This window comes from Hemibagrus wyckioides, linkage group LG02 (assembly GCF_019097595.1).
Source record: "Hemibagrus wyckioides isolate EC202008001 linkage group LG02, SWU_Hwy_1.0, whole genome shotgun sequence".
Taxonomy (NCBI): Eukaryota; Metazoa; Chordata; class Actinopteri; order Siluriformes; family Bagridae; genus Hemibagrus; species Hemibagrus wyckioides.
The window spans coordinates 20,709,818-20,729,351 of record NC_080711.1 but is presented as its reverse complement, the minus strand read 5'-3'; the positions used below and the strand labels follow the sequence as shown (position 1 = coordinate 20,729,351).

General features: G+C 36.0%; 7 gene segments (V, D, J or C); all 7 read right to left on the bottom strand.

The window, feature by feature from the left end:
• Positions 1-100: 100 nt before the first annotated feature.
• LOC131363193 (immunoglobulin heavy variable 4-39-like) lies at positions 101-537 on the bottom strand (the record flags this gene model as incomplete). The annotated part of the segment is given in 2 exon segments: positions 101-411; positions 495-537. Coding segments are annotated over 2 exon segments (354 nt in total), but the record flags the coding sequence as incomplete, so codon positions are not given.
• A 294-nt stretch (positions 538-831) lies between these two features.
• LOC131370296 (immunoglobulin heavy variable 1-3-like) lies at positions 832-2,034 on the bottom strand. The segment is given in 3 exon segments: positions 832-849; positions 1,551-1,891; positions 1,983-2,034. Coding segments are annotated over 3 exon segments (411 nt in total).
• Positions 2,035-3,729: 1,695 nt separating this feature from the next.
• LOC131342039 (Ig heavy chain V region 914-like) lies at positions 3,730-6,397 on the bottom strand. The segment is given in 2 exon segments: positions 3,730-4,147; positions 6,355-6,397. Coding segments are annotated over 2 exon segments (396 nt in total).
• Positions 6,398-7,348: 951 nt separating this feature from the next.
• LOC131370288 (Ig heavy chain V region 914-like) lies at positions 7,349-7,902 on the bottom strand. The segment is given in 2 exon segments: positions 7,349-7,716; positions 7,834-7,902. Coding segments are annotated over 2 exon segments (411 nt in total).
• Positions 7,903-11,982: 4,080 nt separating this feature from the next.
• Positions 11,983-15,192, bottom strand: LOC131370278 (immunoglobulin heavy variable 3-33-like). The segment is given in 4 exon segments: positions 11,983-12,082; positions 13,875-14,022; positions 14,711-15,040; positions 15,150-15,192. Coding segments are annotated over 4 exon segments (621 nt in total).
• A 789-nt stretch (positions 15,193-15,981) lies between these two features.
• Positions 15,982-16,485, bottom strand: LOC131363507 (Ig heavy chain V region 914-like; the record flags this gene model as incomplete). The annotated part of the segment is given in 2 exon segments: positions 15,982-16,280; positions 16,374-16,485. Coding segments are annotated over 2 exon segments (399 nt in total), but the record flags the coding sequence as incomplete, so codon positions are not given.
• Positions 16,486-17,089: 604 nt separating this feature from the next.
• LOC131363513 (Ig heavy chain V region 914-like) lies at positions 17,090-17,541 on the bottom strand. The segment is given in 2 exon segments: positions 17,090-17,406; positions 17,496-17,541. Coding segments are annotated over 2 exon segments (363 nt in total).
• Between the last annotated feature and the right edge of the window lie 1,993 nt (positions 17,542-19,534).

Sequence of the window (19,534 nt, the reverse complement as noted above, 5' to 3'; positions counted from 1 at the left end):
GCTTTTGTGCAGCACTGCAGCTTGTTGTGAGGATGTGTGTAACATGTCTCATAAGGTTTTTGTAAGAGGAATCCACTATTCTGTCTCACTGTGAGTCACGAGCGCAGTAATACACAGCTGTGTCTTCAGTCTGCATGTTCTGTCCCCGTAAGGTCACAGTGTTACTGGAAGTGTCTCGAGGGATGACAAACTTGTCTTTAAGTGAATCTTTCTTAGAAATATCCCCATTATAATAAATTAAATTGATCCATTCTAAAGCTTTTCCTGCAGGTTGTCGAATCCAAGCTGTTCCATAGTGGCTGCTGCTATCAGTGATAGAAGCTCCAGACACTTTACAGGTGATGGTTAAAGTCTCTCCTGGCTTTATAAGCAGTGAGTCTGGCTGGATGAGCTCAGTAGCACAGAACACATCTGTGAAAAGAGAAAAAGAAAAGGTTGACATGTCGAACTGAAAGGATCAGATGAAGTAATAAAGCTTCAATCCAAGCACTCACAGGGGGCGAGAGCCAGCAGCAGCAGTGGAGCTGAAGCTAACATGTTTGTGTTGAAGGAAGACTAATGAGAAGTGTTTCCTCTCTAGATCAGCACGCTGCTAATATTACAAGAGGAGATGCAGATTTGCATAAACATTCCAGAGAGGCTGTGTTGAGTGCAGCTCTGCAGCTGTTAATCACACTCACACCCTGTTTTAATCAATATCAATTTAATGTGGAAAATAATTCACCTGTTGAATACTGCTCCATTTCCAGTTCCCTCAAATTCATCTGAATCTCTGCCATAATACATGAAAATAATAATAATTAGATAAACAATATTTTATATCATTATCAGTCATGTGTAGGCTGCACTCTAGAGAATTACATTAACAAAGAAATTATTCTCATGTCCACAAATTTCCTTGTTTCTGTTTCTGAGAAGTTGTTAAAATAACAATGTGAGTAACTGCTTCTATATTTGACTCTGACATGGTGAAATATTGCAGTGTTTTCTGAACAGCATGAACTACATTTAACATTATAATCAAACCGTTCAATAGAACATGATGTTCATTCTGGTATAGTCTGCACTCTAGAGGCTTTAACTGATGAATCCAGAGAGAAATAGCTGAGAAGATTCTAGATCAGGTGTTTTTAAATTCTGAAGTAAAATTGTAATCTCTAGTGAACAGAAGGCAAAGCTGAAATCTAATATCTATCAACAACTCAACAGTGAAACTATTCTCTATACTTCATCTTCTTTCATATTCAAAAGTCTGAAATAATGTGCTTCAAGAAATTGAATCAGGAGTGAAGCAGGTGACTCGTCTTTTCTAAATGTGAAGGAGTGTGTGAATGTGTAACATGTCCAGGCTGTACACTCAGTGTTCCTGGGATGGACTCTGGAGCCAGCGCCCGAATACAAAATTAAAAAGATTATTGTAATATAATCAATTGCAAATAAAATATAATTTTTCTTTTTAATAACCATAGAACATAATAGATAAATGATAACAGTACATGTGACTTGTTTAAAATAAACACAGTGTAAAAATGTTTGTCTGGTTTTAGTACAGCTGCTTCCTCAGCTCCAGTCACTGTGGCTCTTCGGGCGCAGTAATAAACTGCAGTGTCCTCTGTCCTCAGACTCTTGGTCTCTAAGTACTGTGTGCTTGCTGAGACGTCTTCTGTTAAAGTGAGCTGGTTCTTCACAGACTCTGCATGTGTTCTTCGATTATTGCCTGTATTCATCCAGCCAAGCCATTCCAGAGCTTTCCCTGGTTTCTGTCGTATCCAGTGCATGTAGTAGCTTGTCATTGAATATCCACTTATCTTACAAGAGATCTTCACAGTTTCTCCAGGTCTCTTTACCACAGCAGGAGACTGGTCCAGTCTGATCTCATGACTGCTGACACCTAGCAGATAAAACATAACAATCAAAGATCATCATCAACACACTCAAGATATTCTGAGGGAAGAAATATACAGTAAAGAAGTCTCAGGTACCTTTGGTTAACATTATAACAAAGATGTAGTACTGAGTGACCCTCAGCCCCATCATCAAGATCTTTGATTCAGTCGTGTGACACAAACTTCTGGTGAGCAAGAGATTGATTTTTTTTTATATAAATGGATGAATTTGCATAAACATCCTTCAGCTGTTAGATTTCATAGTTCATGAATCCTTCTTGAAAACAAGTGTGCTGCTGCCCCCTACAGATGATTTTTATATTTAAGAGTTTGTAGTAATGATGCTGCAGAAAACATGTACATATCAGGCAGTGGAGGGCCGTGCATTTCCTGAATTATTCCACCTCTATAGCATTATTATGACGCCACGGCAATAAATACTAATCAACCATTAAACAGCAAAGTAAAAAAGAAATTAGGCTACAATATTTCACATATTGTATTTGTAAGGATATCTGCGACCAAACAGATTTCTTCTCCTCTGTCAGCCATTGTGAGTTAAAATATATATATATATATGTATATTTTATTTAGTTTGTGTGGTTTGCTGCCTCTGACTACTCCAACTATCCAATCAAAAGACGTGAAATTCCTGACGTAATCGTATGCCTGCTAGATGGCCCCAGTGATGCCAACTCGAAATCTGATTGGTTAATGGAACAGTTTCATTGCCACTTATTTTAAGGTACAGGTGCCTGCATTATTAATTCTGAAGGCCTTAAGGCCAGGCAACACATGATGTCAGCCACTGGCTGAAATATGATTGGATAAATTCTCTTATCATAAATATACACTCCTGGAAGCAGCGCAACCGAGAGAAAAGCTATGAAATGTAGAGAATAGACTATTGGGAATAATTTAATACACATTCATGGAAAAATATATTAAATATATTAAAATGCAAGTCAGTGATTCAGATCACAGCAGAGAAGGCCTTGCTGACCCTGATGGCCCACCACTGATATCACGTGATCTCTCGTCAGATTCTGTGCTGCTGAACAGACTCTGTGTTTATGAATTCAGGAAATGAACCATTCACCTGTAGTGTTCCTGCAGCTGGTATCACAAATAGGAGAAATAAAAGCATGAATAGTACAGTATATAGTCACAACTAGTCATCAGAAACATTGTCCTAGAGCTGATTTGACTTGAGTCAAATAATTAAAGACATCATATTGTAAATGTGATACATAACATGGGGATTATTAATATTAATAACATTGCTGAGAGAAACAGTATTGAGAAAATATTTAAATTTCCTAGTGAGGATCATGTGAAACGTACATGATATTAGTGCAAATAAAATACAGTATCCTAAAATCATTCTCACAGTTCGCATACACACAATTTTAAAATGTATAAGTGTTATCAAAGAGCACACTGATGACCAGACCATCCACGAACATGCTGTTTATACCTGAATCTATTTGAATAGGGCGTGTCCATGACCAGTATAGAGGCAATAAATCCTGAGACTCAAGATAAAGATGCACTAATCAGTGTAATTACTGAGGGAAATGTGTCAAGTGGTGTGTGACTCTCTTAATTTTATAAAAAATTTAATTGTATATTTTTATTCATTAGGTTTTGGAGTGGATGAAAACTGACATGACGTGTTGCTTAGTTTAGTTAATCTTGCCAATGTAATAATTCATGAGACACCAAATATTATTTACATACATCTTTATATTCAGCACAAAATAAAACACAAAAAAAATGTTAGGTGTTTATAATACATTGCAGTGTTGACTTCTAGAGGCTTTACATCTTTTTGACTGAGTTTTGGTGAAAGAGAGGGTTTTTCCCCATTATAATGTATTACTTGTTAATTTGATCATCCTTGCATTTTTATTGATGATGTTTTTGTACACCTCTAGCACTGAGCTGTACAGCTGTGTCTGTCTTTGCACAGTAGTAAACAGCCGTGTCCTCTGACACCAGGCTGCTGATATCTAAGTAAAGCACATTGTTGCTCGTGTCTCTGGAGATGCTGAAACGAGTTTTAAAGGAAGTTCCATAGTCTATGCTTCCACCACCCCATATGATCCCGATCCACTCTAAGCCTTTTCCTGGAGCTTGCTTGATCCAGACTGTTCCATAGTCAGTGAGGGCATAGCCAGAAATCTGACAGGACAACTTCACGGAGGCTCCGGGAGATTTAGCCTCATCAGGAGACGAGGTCAGACTGATGCAACACACATCTGAAAAGAGGAGAGTGGACTCAACACAGACTGAAATATTTATCATATAAAAAGCTGAGTATGATGTTAGAGACATGTTTACTCACAAGGAACAAAAGATATCAGAAGAAGAAGAAAAGACCAGCTTATGATTCCTCTGCTGTACGCAACTAAACACAGAGGCTGCCATGTACATGCAGTGTGTTTATATCTGCCTGGGAACTGGGAAATTTGCATGAATTTTATGTTTTTTTTCCTAGTTATTATGGCAGTCTTCCTATAGTACATAATTTCTTTAAACATTTTTCATCAAATTGTGTAAACAAATGAACAAATAAATGATTTAACAAATGTAACCAGAATATATTGAGCCCACTTGCAAAGGAAAGAAAATTTTATCACCATTTATTATCATTTTGCTTTCATTTTTGTCTTCAGCCTTAATCACCAGCCAGAGATAATTATAAGAAAATGGATGAGAATTTTTGAATGAGAACTATTGAGAGTTAGTTAAGTTTGAGAAAAGATGAAAAGAAACTGAGAACTAAAATATCTAATAAATGTCTCTGGGGTGCAGGTCCCTGCTGAGGGAATATTTACAGCTCAGGAGGATGTGCTTGTATACGTTTCTGAAGTCTTTTGTGTCAGTGTGGCTGTCGTGGACAGTTATATCTGTCCATCACTGAACATAAACAGGTTAAAATTTGGGTTGTTGTGTCACAGTAACTCGTCTTGGAGCACATGGCCCGCTAAAGCCCCTTCCTGAAACAGACACTGACACTGAGCACAACTGATAAAAGAAACCAATTTGTTTTGTGGTTGTTTCATAATATTACTTTAATATTAAAAGTACAAAATGTTGTATTGAATTCGTAAAAATGTCATTATTTTCAAAATGCTGTGATAAAGGAGTAAAACACATCGGGACATGCTGTCATTGTTACAGGACAGTTCAGAATATACAGGTAAGATCAAGCTTTAGAGAAGGGTTTGAGTGTTTTTGTGTAATTTTGAAAACTTTCCAATTAATTCTTTGTCTTGTTTTCTTTCTCTTTTCCTGGCCATGCCTAAAATCTTCTTCCCCCTTCATTCCTTCACTTTCTTTCAGCTTTTGTTTTCAGTTCCAGTTTTAAACAAATGCATATCAACATACGATACAAGTCACCCCTGTACAAGGGGATGTGACAAGTGGCTGCCTTTAATTATCCTTCCGGGCAGGTGCAGGCAATCCAAATTAATGAGCCCGGAGAATTCTGGGTAACCGAGTTCACACGGCTGCACTCACTATACACATAAATATAAACTGTAAACATTTCACACATGCAAAAAAAATGCTACAGAGTAGGTGTAAATCTCAGGTAATATGAAATAATCCTAATTTGTGAAAAATAATCAGATATTTGTCTGATAATGAGTGATAGTGAATGAGTCTCATACAGAATACAGTTTGTGGATTCACTTTTTTCACTTTATTTGTTAAACTCTGCTGCCTCCTTCAGTTGTTTCAATTATTGCACCTCACATTGTGAGAACAGACTGTGTGTTAAACACAACACACTGCTGGAAACATGCTGTATTATTCCTGAATCTACTCAGTAAACACTGATTCCAACTGTTGGTTAAAAATCCTGTAATATGAAAACTCTTTCAATAATGTTTTCTTTTTTATGCAACTTTGTATGACTGTTTTAAAATGCTGAAAATTATTACAATTTTATTCCAGTGAAAGAAAGTGAAAGTGTGACTGAGATGATTTATTAGTTGCATTGAGAGGATGTGTGTAACATGTCTCATAAGGTTTTTGTAAGAGGAATCCACTATTCTGTCTCACTGTGGTTCACGAGCGCAGTAATACACAGCTGTGTCTTCAGTCTGCATGTTCTGTCCTCCAATTGTTATTGTGTTAGTAGAAGTGTCTCTGGAGATGCTGAACTTATTTTTCAGTTTGTCACTGTAAGCTGTACTCCCACCACTATAGATGATTCCAATCCACTCCAGAGCTTTTCCTGCAGGTTGTCGGATCCAAGCTGTTTCATCGCTTGTAACTGAATATGAAACCTTGCAGTGGATGGAGAGACTCTGGCCTGGCTGGACTGTCATGGAAGCAGGCTGAGTCAGTTCCACACCATGTACATCTGTGGAGGAAAACACATGGTGATATCTCACACAATATCTGCTGCACCTTTATTCTTCATCTAATAAATGAATGAATTTGATAAAGCACTCACAAGAAGCAGCTGCCAGCAGGAGCAGTAGAGATGTAGAGAACATGGTGTGTGTTGTTTGTACTGGAGTCTTCTCTGTTCTCCAAAGTTTAACAGACACCATCACATCATATAAATAGAGTGAGATCCAGCTCTGATGCTTGGATTTGCTTATCTGCTGATGATGGGAGGAGAATGTATCTGAAATGTATTTAAATCATGAAGAGGAGATTCATCTGATGAAGTACTGTATGTGTGGGTTTAGAATTGGGAGAAAAACTCTTATAAAGATTACAAATCTTCCATATAAACTTTATAAACCTAAGAACAAGATTTTGTATATGGAACATTCTCTTCTTCCCACAATGTTCATGCTTTTTTTGTTTACCCATCCATTATATGCTCTCAAACTGTATATAATGTGATTAGGATGGAATAGATTTCTACAAAATACAGCATATACTGTAAAGTTTTAAATTAGAATATTTATCACATGTATGTGTAGTGATCTGGATAAACTCTTATATGGTACAACCTAGTTACATAGTCATAGCGAAATGGACATCAGCCTAATCAGATCAGTATGTAATCTGATACTGGATGTCAAATGTCTGCGATTATCTGCGATTGTCTTCTGCACCATAAACAGAATAAAACCTTGAAAATCTAAAACTTTAATTGAAGTTGAGAGACATGCAAAAGAGAAATATACTTCAGGAAAGAAAAATCTGTAGTTTTCATATTTATTTATACCAGAAATAAGAATATAGAATCTATTACAGGCCATTTATTATAAATAAACTACAAACTTAAATTTAGTAGAATGACTGTGAGTTAAGTAGAATGTTATTATCACTTGTGCAGGATCTATACTGTATGTGTTTGGATATACAGAAATTCATCAATTTTATTTTATTTCCTGTTACATTAAGCAACCACACAAAGGTCTAAAATACAATATTCAATATTCAGTCAGGTCTTTGTCCAATGTTATTTGTAGGATATGTCTAAATGCAGACTAAAGAGAGCTCCACACAGTATGACCCTGGTTTTTGTACAGCTGCACCAGTACTCTGAATGACTGTGGCTCTCGTGTGCAGTAATACACAGCTGTGTCCTCCGTCTGAAAGTTTTGTCCCTTTAAAAACACTGTGCTGCTGGAGACGTCTGCAGAGAAACTGATTTTGTTCTTGAGTGAGTCCTTTACATTCGAGCTGCTGCTACACACATATCCAATATGTTCCAAAGTCTTGGATGGTGTTTGGCGAATCCAATTCGGACAGTAGCTGGATATTGAAAACCCAGAGAATTTACAGGAGATGGTAAACACCTCTCCAGGTCGTACCACTATATTATCTGACTGAGTAAATTCAACTGAATCCACACCTGTAAAGAGCAACACAAGATCAAATGCTGTATTTTATAACACAGTCAATACTTTTTCATATCTGTAAGAGATGCAGAATGAAACAGAAAAGTCATTTCAGTGAGAACTGCACTTACAGGACACAGCTGTCAGAAACAGCAGGAGACAGATGGAGCTCATGGTGATTGGATTTCCACCAGCTACGGCTACTGATCTTGGATCTCCACAGTTCACAGAGCTTTTTATTATGTCTCTGTTCTTCAGACTTGATGTGAAAAAGGGAGGAGACTCAGACTAACATGCAAATTTCTCACATTATGTTTTAATCATAAGCGTCATACTCTTTTATTCACATGCACAGAAGAGGACTTGTTGTCTCTGTTCACTTTATTCAACAGTTTGGAGTTTTCCCTACTCTATACACACCTGATCGAACCAAAGCATATATAGAGTCTCCAGATTCACAGATTTGAAATCAATATTTTCTGCTATAATACTCTTTAGGATGCAGTGTTTTCTATTAATCCTTTTAATACTTATATAATTATAAAAATTAATAGTATAATAATTATTATATAATTATGACACGTATTGCACACATTTACATGAAACTACCACAACTGCATGAAGTGAATAGTTTCTATAAAACACTTATAACTTTGCAGTCCAGTTAACTGCTTTGATTTGCATGTAAGTGTTTAGGCTTTAGGAAGACATGAGGCATTTCCCGAATATGTAAAAACATACACATTCACAAATTATTAGTTACTTACTATTTATTTACTATGTAATTGATCAAGCTGTGTGGATGAAGCAGCCTGGTTTAATGAGACACTGATGAGACACTAATGAGACACTGGAAGTATCACTTGATCTGATAGGGGACTGAAAATGATTCTCCAGGCTTAACCAGCATGACTGCAGACTTTACCAGTTCAATACATTTAATACCTGTGAACAACAATCATGCAATTATTCAGGTGAAATCTATCAACAGGAAAAATGTACACAATGATCTGCATCTCTCCAAAATTCTCCACACACTTACCAGATGTAGCTGTTAACAGCAGGAGTAGAAGTGTAAAGAACATGGTTTGAGCAGAACCTGAACCCAGAACCTCACTTCTCCTGAGAACACCTCTAATCATTTATAAAGGGGTTTGATTTGCATGTAAGTGTTTAGGCTTTCAGAAGACATGAGGCATTGCCTGCAAATGTAAAAACATACACATTCACAAAATATTAGTTACTTACTATTTATTTAATGTAGTTGATCAACCAGTGTGGATGAAGCAGCCTGGTTTAATGAGACACTGATATAATGGAGCTGTAATGTCTTAGCTTCATAACAATGCTGTAGAGTTTATGACTTTGATGTAAATCCCAGGAGAACATGTTCTCATATTTATGACACACCCTCAGTCCTTTAAGCCTCAAAATGTTGGGTAGATGTTGTGTGAATAAAGAAAGAGCGACCAACACAGGCCTTAAAGCTTAAAGAAAAGTATAATGTTTAAACATTTCTAATGTGTGTGCAGGTTAAATATACAGTATACAGTTCAAGACCAAAGGTTGAGTAAACTTTTTCAGTTTGACTGTCAGGAAAAATGGAACATAATTTGCACAACTGTTCAAATGAATTTTTAAACATTTTTGCAGAAACATCAGTGACGGTGCAGTTAACATCAGTGTTAAGAAACCATGCATGAAACTGTTTATATTGACTGTGAAATACAGGTTCAGTTATGTTCCTGTAAAAATCTTGGGTAAGGAGTGAATTCAACAAACAGTCAGTCTGTCTGAAGATTTGTAAAACCTTGCTATAAGTGTGATTTCCTCTCACAGTGAATGTCAGATATTGATAGCTGTGCGTTAAAGTGAAATGAACATGAGCCTAATCAATTCAGTTTGTAATCAGATACTGACTGTTAAATTGTCCATGATGCTCCTGTGCTGCAGACAGGATTGTCATCAATATTATTTATTGTTTTTATTGTATTGATTGTAGTAAGTATGTGTTTTTGCATTAATGTTCAAGCGGAAGTATCATTGTGGTGTTAAATACATGAAAATGATAATAATTAGATAAACAATCCTTTATGTCATTATCAGTCATGTGTAAGCTGCACTCTAGAGAATTACATTAACACAGAAATGATGCTCATGTTACATTTGACCCTCACATGGTGAAATACTGCAGTGTTTTCTGAACAGCATGAACTACATTTAACATTATAATCAAACCGTTCAATAGAACATGATGTTCATTCTGGTATAGTCTGCCCTCTAGAGGCTTTAACTGATGAATCCAGAGAGAAATAGCTGAGAAGATTCTAGATCAGGTGTTTTTAAATTCTGAAGAAGAATTGTATTTTTAATTGAAAAATTGTATTTTAATTTAATTGAAACAGGAGTGTGTACTTGCTGAGACATCTTCTGTAAAGGTGAGCTGGTTCTTCACAGACTCTGCATATATTGCTTGATTATTGCCTGTACTCATCCAGCCAAGCCATTCCAGAGCTTTCCCTGGTTTCTGTCGTATCCAGTTTATGCTGTGGCTTGTCATTGAATATCCACTTATCTTACAAGAGATCCAGGTCTCTTTACCACAGCAGGAGACTGTTGATTTGATTATAAAAATGCTTATTATTTACAGCAATGTTCAGGGGCAATTCTAGGATTTCCATTTTAGGGGGGCTCAGCCCCCAATGATAGTATAATAGTAAAAAATAAAAAATAAATAAAAAAGTAAAATAAAATAAAGGTTTGACTAACAGAGTAGAATGGTAAACTAATTGCAGTATTCCACTGTATTGCATAGATGTGTTTTTGAGTATTAAGTATCAACTTTGAGTATTGAACAAGCCAAATATGAGTCTTCCTGATCTCTCTCTCTCTCTCTCACACACACACACACACACTTGTCCTCTGATCCTCACTCTGTGATGCCGCAGTCTGCGGATTGAAGAACGTGCTGAAAGACGGGGAGGAGCCCAAGACTGCCAGAGTTTTCATATGAAATTTAAAGGGGACTGAGAAGATCACCAATTTGTCTACAGTTTATGGAGAATTGCAGAATTTTTAGGGGAGCTGAGTGGAAATGTTAAAAGAATATAAATATTTTTAAAAATGTATTAATTTAAAACTCTTTGATCTCATCTGTGTGATTTCTTTTTCTTCTACTTATTATTATTATTATTATTATTATTTGTGAGAATTGGATAGATCAGTATTGTGGACATTCTGTTATAATGAACACTGGATGAGGAGTTTTTGTACAGGGATGTTGTTTATTTGTCTCACTGTGGTTCACGAGCGCAGTAATACACAGCTGTGTCTTCAGTCTGCATGTTCTGTCCTGTTAATGTCACTGTGTTGCTGGACGTGTCTCTGGAAACCTGAAACCTGCTTTTCAGTTTCTCACTGTAGTAAGTGTTACCACTATAACCCATAAGTGAGACCCACTCCAGAGCTTTTCCTGCAGGTTGTCGGATCCAACCTGTATTATAGCTTGTAACTGAATATGAAACCTTGCAGTGGATGGAGAGACTCTGGCCTGGCTGGACTGTCATGGAAGCAGGCTGAGTCAGTTCCACACCATGTACATCTGTGGAGGAAAACACATGGTGATATCTCACACAATATCTGCTGCACCTTTATTCTTCATCTAGTAAATGAATGAATTTGATAAAGCACTCACAAGAAGCAGCTGCCAGCAGGAGCAGTAGAGATGTAGAGAACATGGTGTGTGTTGTTTGTACTGGAGTCTTCTCTGTTCTCCAAAGTTTAACAGACACCATCACATCATATAAATAGAGTGAGATCCAGCTCTGATGCTTGGATTTGCTTATCTGCTGATGATGGGAGGAGAATGTATCTGAAATGTATTTAAATCATGAGGAGGAGATTCATCTGATGGAGGATATGTGGGATTATAATGGAATAGAAGCTTCATCAAATACTTTAATTTCCTCTCAAAGTCTCAGTGAAATAGGCAACAAGGAATAAATATTAAATATATCATAAGAATTATTATGTACTGTATGCTTGAGGATCCTGGGATTATGAAAATTGACATGTGTAAGCTATAAATTAATTAAAAGTTTAATGAGGTGTTTATTTGTATAAAATTAGACAATCGATTGTCTCGCTTGTTTGACTTCATATGAATTTTCCACAGAAATCAGTGTTTCTATAACTAAGAACCTTATTTACTGATCAATACAAAACAAGTCAGTAAGAGACTTTACGTAATTGAGTTTAATCTGAGTGTCATGATGCTGGAGTCATAACAGAATGTGAAAAGAGAGATTGCCCAAATGTACAGATGGAAACACATTGAGATGGTTGAGTTTGTACAGACTGCCCTCTAGAGGCACAAAAGACCTGTTTGCAAAATAAGAACAAGAAATTTTTATTTTTATTCATTAATAGTTATGTTTAATGTGGAAACTTGTGTTATAACAGCATTATGAAACACATCTTGTCATGTTACTGAGAAACCTCACAACCAAAGGATGATGTAGTCACATAAATGATAGTGTTTTCATTTGTCCAACCTGTGTTTAACAACCCAGATCATAAATTATGCAAACAGATATTTGTGTGATAATGAGTGATACTGAATACAGAATGCAGTTTGTGGATTCACCTTTTTTCTACTTAATTTGTTGAGCTCTGCTGCCTCCTTCAGATATTTCCCAATACACTCATTAAACACTGATTTCAAATATTGGTTATGATGGGATTAATAATGGTTCAAAATGAACACTTTTTAAATAATGTTTTCTGTTTTTATTTAAAAATGACTTTGTGTGAGTGTGTTTTAAAATGCTGCAAATTATTCCAATAGACTTAGATGAAAGTTTGAATGAGATGTCCAGACAGTATTCATAATAATCCACATGCAGTAAAAGTCAACATGTGGTCACACGTAAGTCCGAGACAATTTTATTTTTATTTGGTTTGTTTTACCTCCATGAATCCAGTGCTTCTGAGAATAAACTGCAGTGTCTTCTGTCCTCATGCTGTTCATCTGCAGATACACCTGCTTCTTACTGTTGTCTCTGCAGATGGTGAACCCTGAACTGCACTGGAGTAATATATGCTACTGCCGTGGATAGTTGCAACAAATTTGAAAGTTGCCTAATCACAGACCAGTGGCACTTTTTGAAAATAAACTTTGCTTTTCTTTCTTTCTGGCTTGCAAATTTCTCAATGACCTTCTGGTTAAAAGTCAGTCATCTCAATCACTAGTCTCTTTTCCATTGACAGTGTGTAAGCTCGACCGTGAACATCTGACTGCTGCTGAATTTACAAATTGAGTCGATGTGGTCCAACCTGCGTGATTCTTTTCTTTTCTTCATCCGAGAGTCTTGTGTAAAGATATAACCGAATTTTTTTCTCGCCTGCTTCCACGTTACTCAGTACCTGCCTCGTTAGTACTGTCAGTATCTGTTGAGCGGTAATGAGACTCGTTGAGAATGGTCCAATCACATGAGGCCAAATATATAAAAACAATATTGATTCGCTAACAACAAAAGTGGGCGGGGACAATATGAAACATGACAATCAGAGCTCAGCCTTTTCAAAAGTTTGAAACCTACTTACACACTCGTGTGTCCGGTGCCGTGCGCGTGCGCACACACACACACACACACACGAACGAAATACAGTTTGATTTTATTTTAGTTTTAGTTTATTTTAAATTATTAATAATATGACTAACAGTGGAATAGTACGACTAACTGATTTTATTTCGTTATTAAAATATATAATTATTGTTATTGTGTTAAAGCAGCATTCTTCTCTGGCTAACTTTAAGGGGGCGGTGCCCCAGCGCCCCCTATTGACCAGCCGCCTCTGGTTTTTAAGTCCAAACTCATATGACGGTGCAGTGAAAAATATCACTGAAACAGCGTTTCTTTACCGTTTAAAGTTAAAAACGTTGGATGTAAATACTAAAACGACTTGAAGCCGGTCACTGGCTAGACATGGATTAGCTCATGAAAGGTCTCTGAGACCCATATTAGTGGATATTTTAGATAGTTTCCTTTAAGCAAATCAAGTCTTTAATTGTTAGTTTTATATATATATATATATATATATATATATATATATATATATATATATATATATATATATATAACTAAAGTGGCCAGTGCCACTGTCAATGTACCCGATCCACTCCAGTCCTTGTCCTGGTTTCTGACGGATCCAGTGCAGCCAGCTAAGGGAGAGTCCAGACACGGTGCAGGACAGAGTGACCGATTCTCCTGGTTTCTTCACCACAGAAGCAGATGAGGTCAGGGACTGTCCATAAGAATCTGAAAAGAAGGGAGTTATGAATTAAATGTTATATTGCTGAGAGAAACAGTACTGAGAAATATTTAAATTTCCTAGTGAGGATCATGTGAAACGTACATGATATTAGCGCAAATAAAATACAGTATCCTAAAATCATTCTCACAGTTCACATACACACAATTTTAAAATGTATAAGTGTTATCAAAGAGCACACTGATGACCAGACCATCCACGAACATGCTGTTTATACCTGAATCTATTTGAATAGGGCGTGTCCATGACCACTATAGAGGCAATAAATCCCGAGACTCAAGATAAAGATGCACTAATCAGTGTAATTACTGAGGGAAATGTGTCAAGTGGTGTGTGACTCTTTTAATTTTAATTTTATAAAAATGTATTTGTATATTTTTATTTATTAGGTTTTGGAGTGGATGAAAACTGACATGACGTGTTGCTTAGTTTAGTTAATCTTGCCAATGTAATAATTCATGAGACACCAAATATTATTTACATACATCTTTATATTAAGCACAAAATAAAATAAAATAAAGAAAAAATGTTAGGTGTGTATAATATATTGCAGTGTTGACTTCTAGAGGTATAGAAACATTAATTATATAAAATTAATAATAATATTAAAGAGAATAATGTATTACTTATTAATTTGATCATCCTTGCATTTTTATTGATGATGTTTTTGTACACCTCTAGCACTGAGCTGTACAGCTGTGTCTGTCTTTGCAGAGTAGTAAACAGCCGTGTCCTCTGACACCAGGCTGCTGATATCTAAGTAAAGCACATTGTTGCTTGTGTCTCTGGAGATGCTGAAACGAGTTTTAAAGGAAGCTCCATAGTTTATGCTTCCATCACCCCATATGATCCCGATCCACTCGAAGGCTTTTCCTGGAGCTTGCTTGATCCAGACTGTTCCATAGTCAGTGAGGGCATAGCCAGAAATCTGACAGGACAACTTCACGGAGGCTCCAGGAGGTTTAACCTCATCAGGAGACGAGGTCAGACTGATGCAACACACATCTGAAAAGATGAGAGTGGACTCAACACAGACTGAAATATTTATCATATCTATATTTATATTTAATATCTATATTTATCTGAGTACGATGTGAGAGACATGTTTACTCACAAGGAACAAAGGATATCAAAAGAAGAAGAAAAGACCAGCTCATGATTCCTCTGCTGTACGCAACTAAACACAGAGGCTGCCATGTACATGCAGTGTATTTATATCTGCCTGGGAACTGGGAAATTTGCATGCAGAATGGGTTATGTAGTTTTTCCTAGTTATTATGGCAGTCTTCATAATTTCTTTAAAGATTTTTCAGCAAATTGTGTAAACAAAAGAACAAATAAATGATTTAACAAATGTAACCAGAATATATTTTGAGCCCACTTGCAAAGGAAAGAAAATTTTATCACCATTTAATTATCATTTTGCTTTCATTTCAATAATCCTAATTTGTGAAAAATAATCAGATGTTTGTCTGATAATGAATGATAGTGAATGAGTCTCATACAGAATACAGTTTGTGGATTCACTTTTTTCACTTTATTTGTTAAACTCTGCTGCCTCCTTCAGTTGTTTCAATTATTGCACCTCACACTGTGAGAACAGACTGTGTGTTAAACACAACACACTGCTGGAAACATGCTGTATTATTCCTGAATCCACTCATTAAACACTGATTCAACTGTTGGTTAAAAATCCTGTAAAATGAAGGGATTAATAATAGTTCAGAATAAACTGATAATAAACTCTTTCATTAATGTTTTATTTTTTATTTAAAAATAACTTTGTGTGACTGTGTTTTAAAACACTGCAAACTATTACAACTTTATTACAATAGAAGAAAGTGAATGTGTGACTGAGATGATTTATTAGTTGCATTGAGAGGATGTGTGTAACATGTCTCATAAGGTTTTCGTAAGAGGAATCCACTATTCTGTCTCACTGTGTGTCGTCGAGCGCAGTAATACACAGCTGTGTCTTCAGTCTGCATGTTCTGTCCTCCAATTGTTATTGTGTTAGTAGAAGTGTCTCTGGAGATGCTGAACTTATTTTTCAGATTGTCACTGTAAGCTGTACCCCCACCACGACTGATGAGTCCAATCCACTCCAGAGCTTTTCCTGCAGGTTGTCGGATCCAAGCTGTAGCATAGCTCGTAACTGAATATGAAACCTTGCAGTGGATGGAGAGACTCTGGCCTGGCTGGACTGTCATGGAAGCAGGCTGAGTCAGTTCCTCACCATGTACATCTGTGGAGGAAAACACATGGTGATATCTCACACAATATCTGCTGCACCCTTATTCTTCATCTAGTAAATGAATGAATTTGATAAAGCACTCACAAGAAGCAGCTGCCAGCAGGAGCAGTAGAGATGTAGAGAACATGGTGTGTGTTGTTTGTACTGGAGTCTTCTCTGTTCTCCAAAGTTTAACAGACACCATCACATCATATAAATAGAGTGAGATCCAGCTCTGATGCTTGGATTTGCTTATCTGCTGATGATGGGAGGAGAATGTATCTGAAATGTATTTAAATCATGAAGAGGAGATTCATCTGATGGAGGATAAGTGGATCATATGTAGAAACAGACATCACGGATTTGACAACTTTGACAACTATTTTCTATGATTGATGATACTGGGATTATGGTAATAGAAAAAAATCTACCTCTCTGAAGTTATGAAAAAATGCCCTCACACTTCTCACATTTTTAATTTAAACAATATTTGAGAAAGTGTGAGAGCATTACACATGATCACACATTCTAATTTGTCAAGGTGATTATTGTTAGCCAAAGACACTACACTAGATAAAGTTCTGGATAGTGATATGACTATAATAGCGTTTATGATGTGGAGCAATATTACAGATAAAATATTATGGTTTTAAATCAACACTACTGACTTTAAAAAATAACTAGATTGAAACACTTTGTTCTCATTTGTGGTATATTTAGTGTTATTTTGACTTCTATAGATCAGTGTTGTGTCTTTTGGACATTCTGTTATAATGAACACTGGATGAGGAGTTTTTGTACAGGGATGTTGTTTATTTGTCTCACTGTGGGTCACGAGCGCAGTAATACACAGCTGTGTCTTCAGTCTGCATGTTCTGTCCTGTTAATGTCACTGTGCTGCTGGACGTGTCTCTGGAAACCTGAAACCTGCTTTTCAGTTTCTCACTGTAGTAAGTGTTACCGCTACCACACATACGTCCGACCCACTCCAGAGTTTTTCCTGCAGGTTGTCGTATCCAGTTTGTACAGTAGCTGCTATCAGTTAATGAATATCCAGACACTTTACAGGTCAGAGTCAGTGACTGACCAGGAGTTAATACTGTGGATCCGGTCTGGATCAGCTCAACACAGTGAACACCTGTTAAAGAAAAGTTATTTTAATGATGTAAAAGTGAAAAGCTTTAAGGAACCAAAACTGTATTACATGTCAAATGTAAAAACACTTACAGTGTACGGCTGCCAGCAGCAGCAGCAGTAGGGATGTAGAGATCATGGTGTGTGTTGAAGCAGAAGAAGTAAAAGCTCTTGGTCTTTGTTGCTTAAATATATAACAGGGAAGGACATTTGCATAGAGACACTCCTTATCTTAGGGACAAAATTGGATGGATTCCTTTACACCTGAAATTCTCCTCTCATCTCATGAACGTCTCTAATCTGTGATTATAAATCTATAAAATTTGGATCATTAAGAGACTTTCTCAGGTGAATTTATGTGAATAGAATGCACTTTCCTTATCAGCATATTCAGTAAGGAGTAAAACATTTGGGGGTGTGTTATTATAGGACAATAATCAAGGACCAGGCAGTGTGATGTCAGGAATTGTAGAGGTGGTGGATGTAGATGCCAATAATTAATTATTGTGAAGTAGAAAAAAAAAAAAAATATTGTGTAGTTCTGCATACTTTGGCTGAACTGTGTCAGGGAGTTACTGCTACAAACCGGAAGATAATTATTTTCCAATATTCAATACCATTAATTATTATAATCACAATTTCTCTTATACAGCAGCAGTCTGTGAACGATTACAATTTATTTATTAATTAAAGAAGAATACAGTGAACATTTTGTTTGTTTATAGTTAATAGTTAATGTTGTGGAACTTTTGTGAAATGTATGTATTTAATAATCACTGATTAGAAGTTAGCAATTTTTCTGTGAATGTTATTATTTCCCTCTTTGGGAATTAGACTATAAGAGACAGTCTCAGTTTTCATTGTCTGACAGAAAAACATAGAAATTGTGTAGTATCTAGCCCTGACTGAGGATATGAGAATGCATTGTACTTATGACCACTTTAAAAAAACCTACAATGTAACAGTATATTTGTTAAGCTCTAGCGCCACCTGCAGATCTTGTGAAAATGTAAAATCTAATATCTATCAACAACTCAACAGTGAAACTATTCTCTATACTTCTTCTTCTTTCTTATTCAAAAGTTTAAAATGATCTTCTTCAAGAAATTGAATCAGGAATCAAACAGGTGACTCTAAAATGACCCTAGGTGTGATTAGATAGATAGATAGATAGATAGATAGATAGATAGATAGATAGATAGATAGATAGATAGATAGATAGATAGATAGATAGATATCCAGCAGCAATAGAGACAGTAACATAAAGACAGGTTGTAGACTGCACACTGTATATCTTACATATAGTCAGTATACACAGGGTAATGTGATAACTGACCAGAAGTTACTAGCGCAATGCTAAGAACAAAAACTACAGCAATATAAGAAACATATAAATAAAGCATATAAATCACAGTTTAAAAGGGCATGTGTAACATGTCCAGGCTGTATAAAAAAGACGTCTTACTTTCTTTATTGTTTAATAGGGCCCGATCCCTAAGACTTGAGAGAATAATTTTATAAAGTCAAAAATGTTCACCATTAATGTTTTGTGTGTGAATAAAATGTAAATAATGTGAGACTCAATTTCCTTTGTTAAACTAACTTTTATTTTAAACTAACTGCTGTACCAGAAAATGTAAAATAAATGACTTGTTGTACAGGACGTCTGTCAGACAGCAGCAACATTAATATGGAATTATATGAAAATGTTGATCATTACTTTAATAACTGTCTCTCATGCAAAAACAACCATCCTTAGTTAATGAACCAATTAAAATATTTACATTCCTGGTGCTAACTTTCTGTGCAGCACAAATACCTAAAGTAGATCATTTTTATGCCTCCAACACTGTATTATAGCAGGGTAGAACGTAATGATCTGTAATCCTTTCTTCTGTAATAAAAAAAAGGATGGAAAATTGATAACACAATAGATACACTACTTATCTGGTACACAGGATGCAAGATTGCACACAATCTAACAAACGTAAAAAAATATAAAGAACATTGTCCTCCATCTATCCATTCAATCCCATCTCTCCATGTATCCTAACTGTCCACCTCATCTGTCCTCTGATATGAAAACCACTGAGTTATGATCATATTGAGTCTAAAATTAAACTAGCATCCAG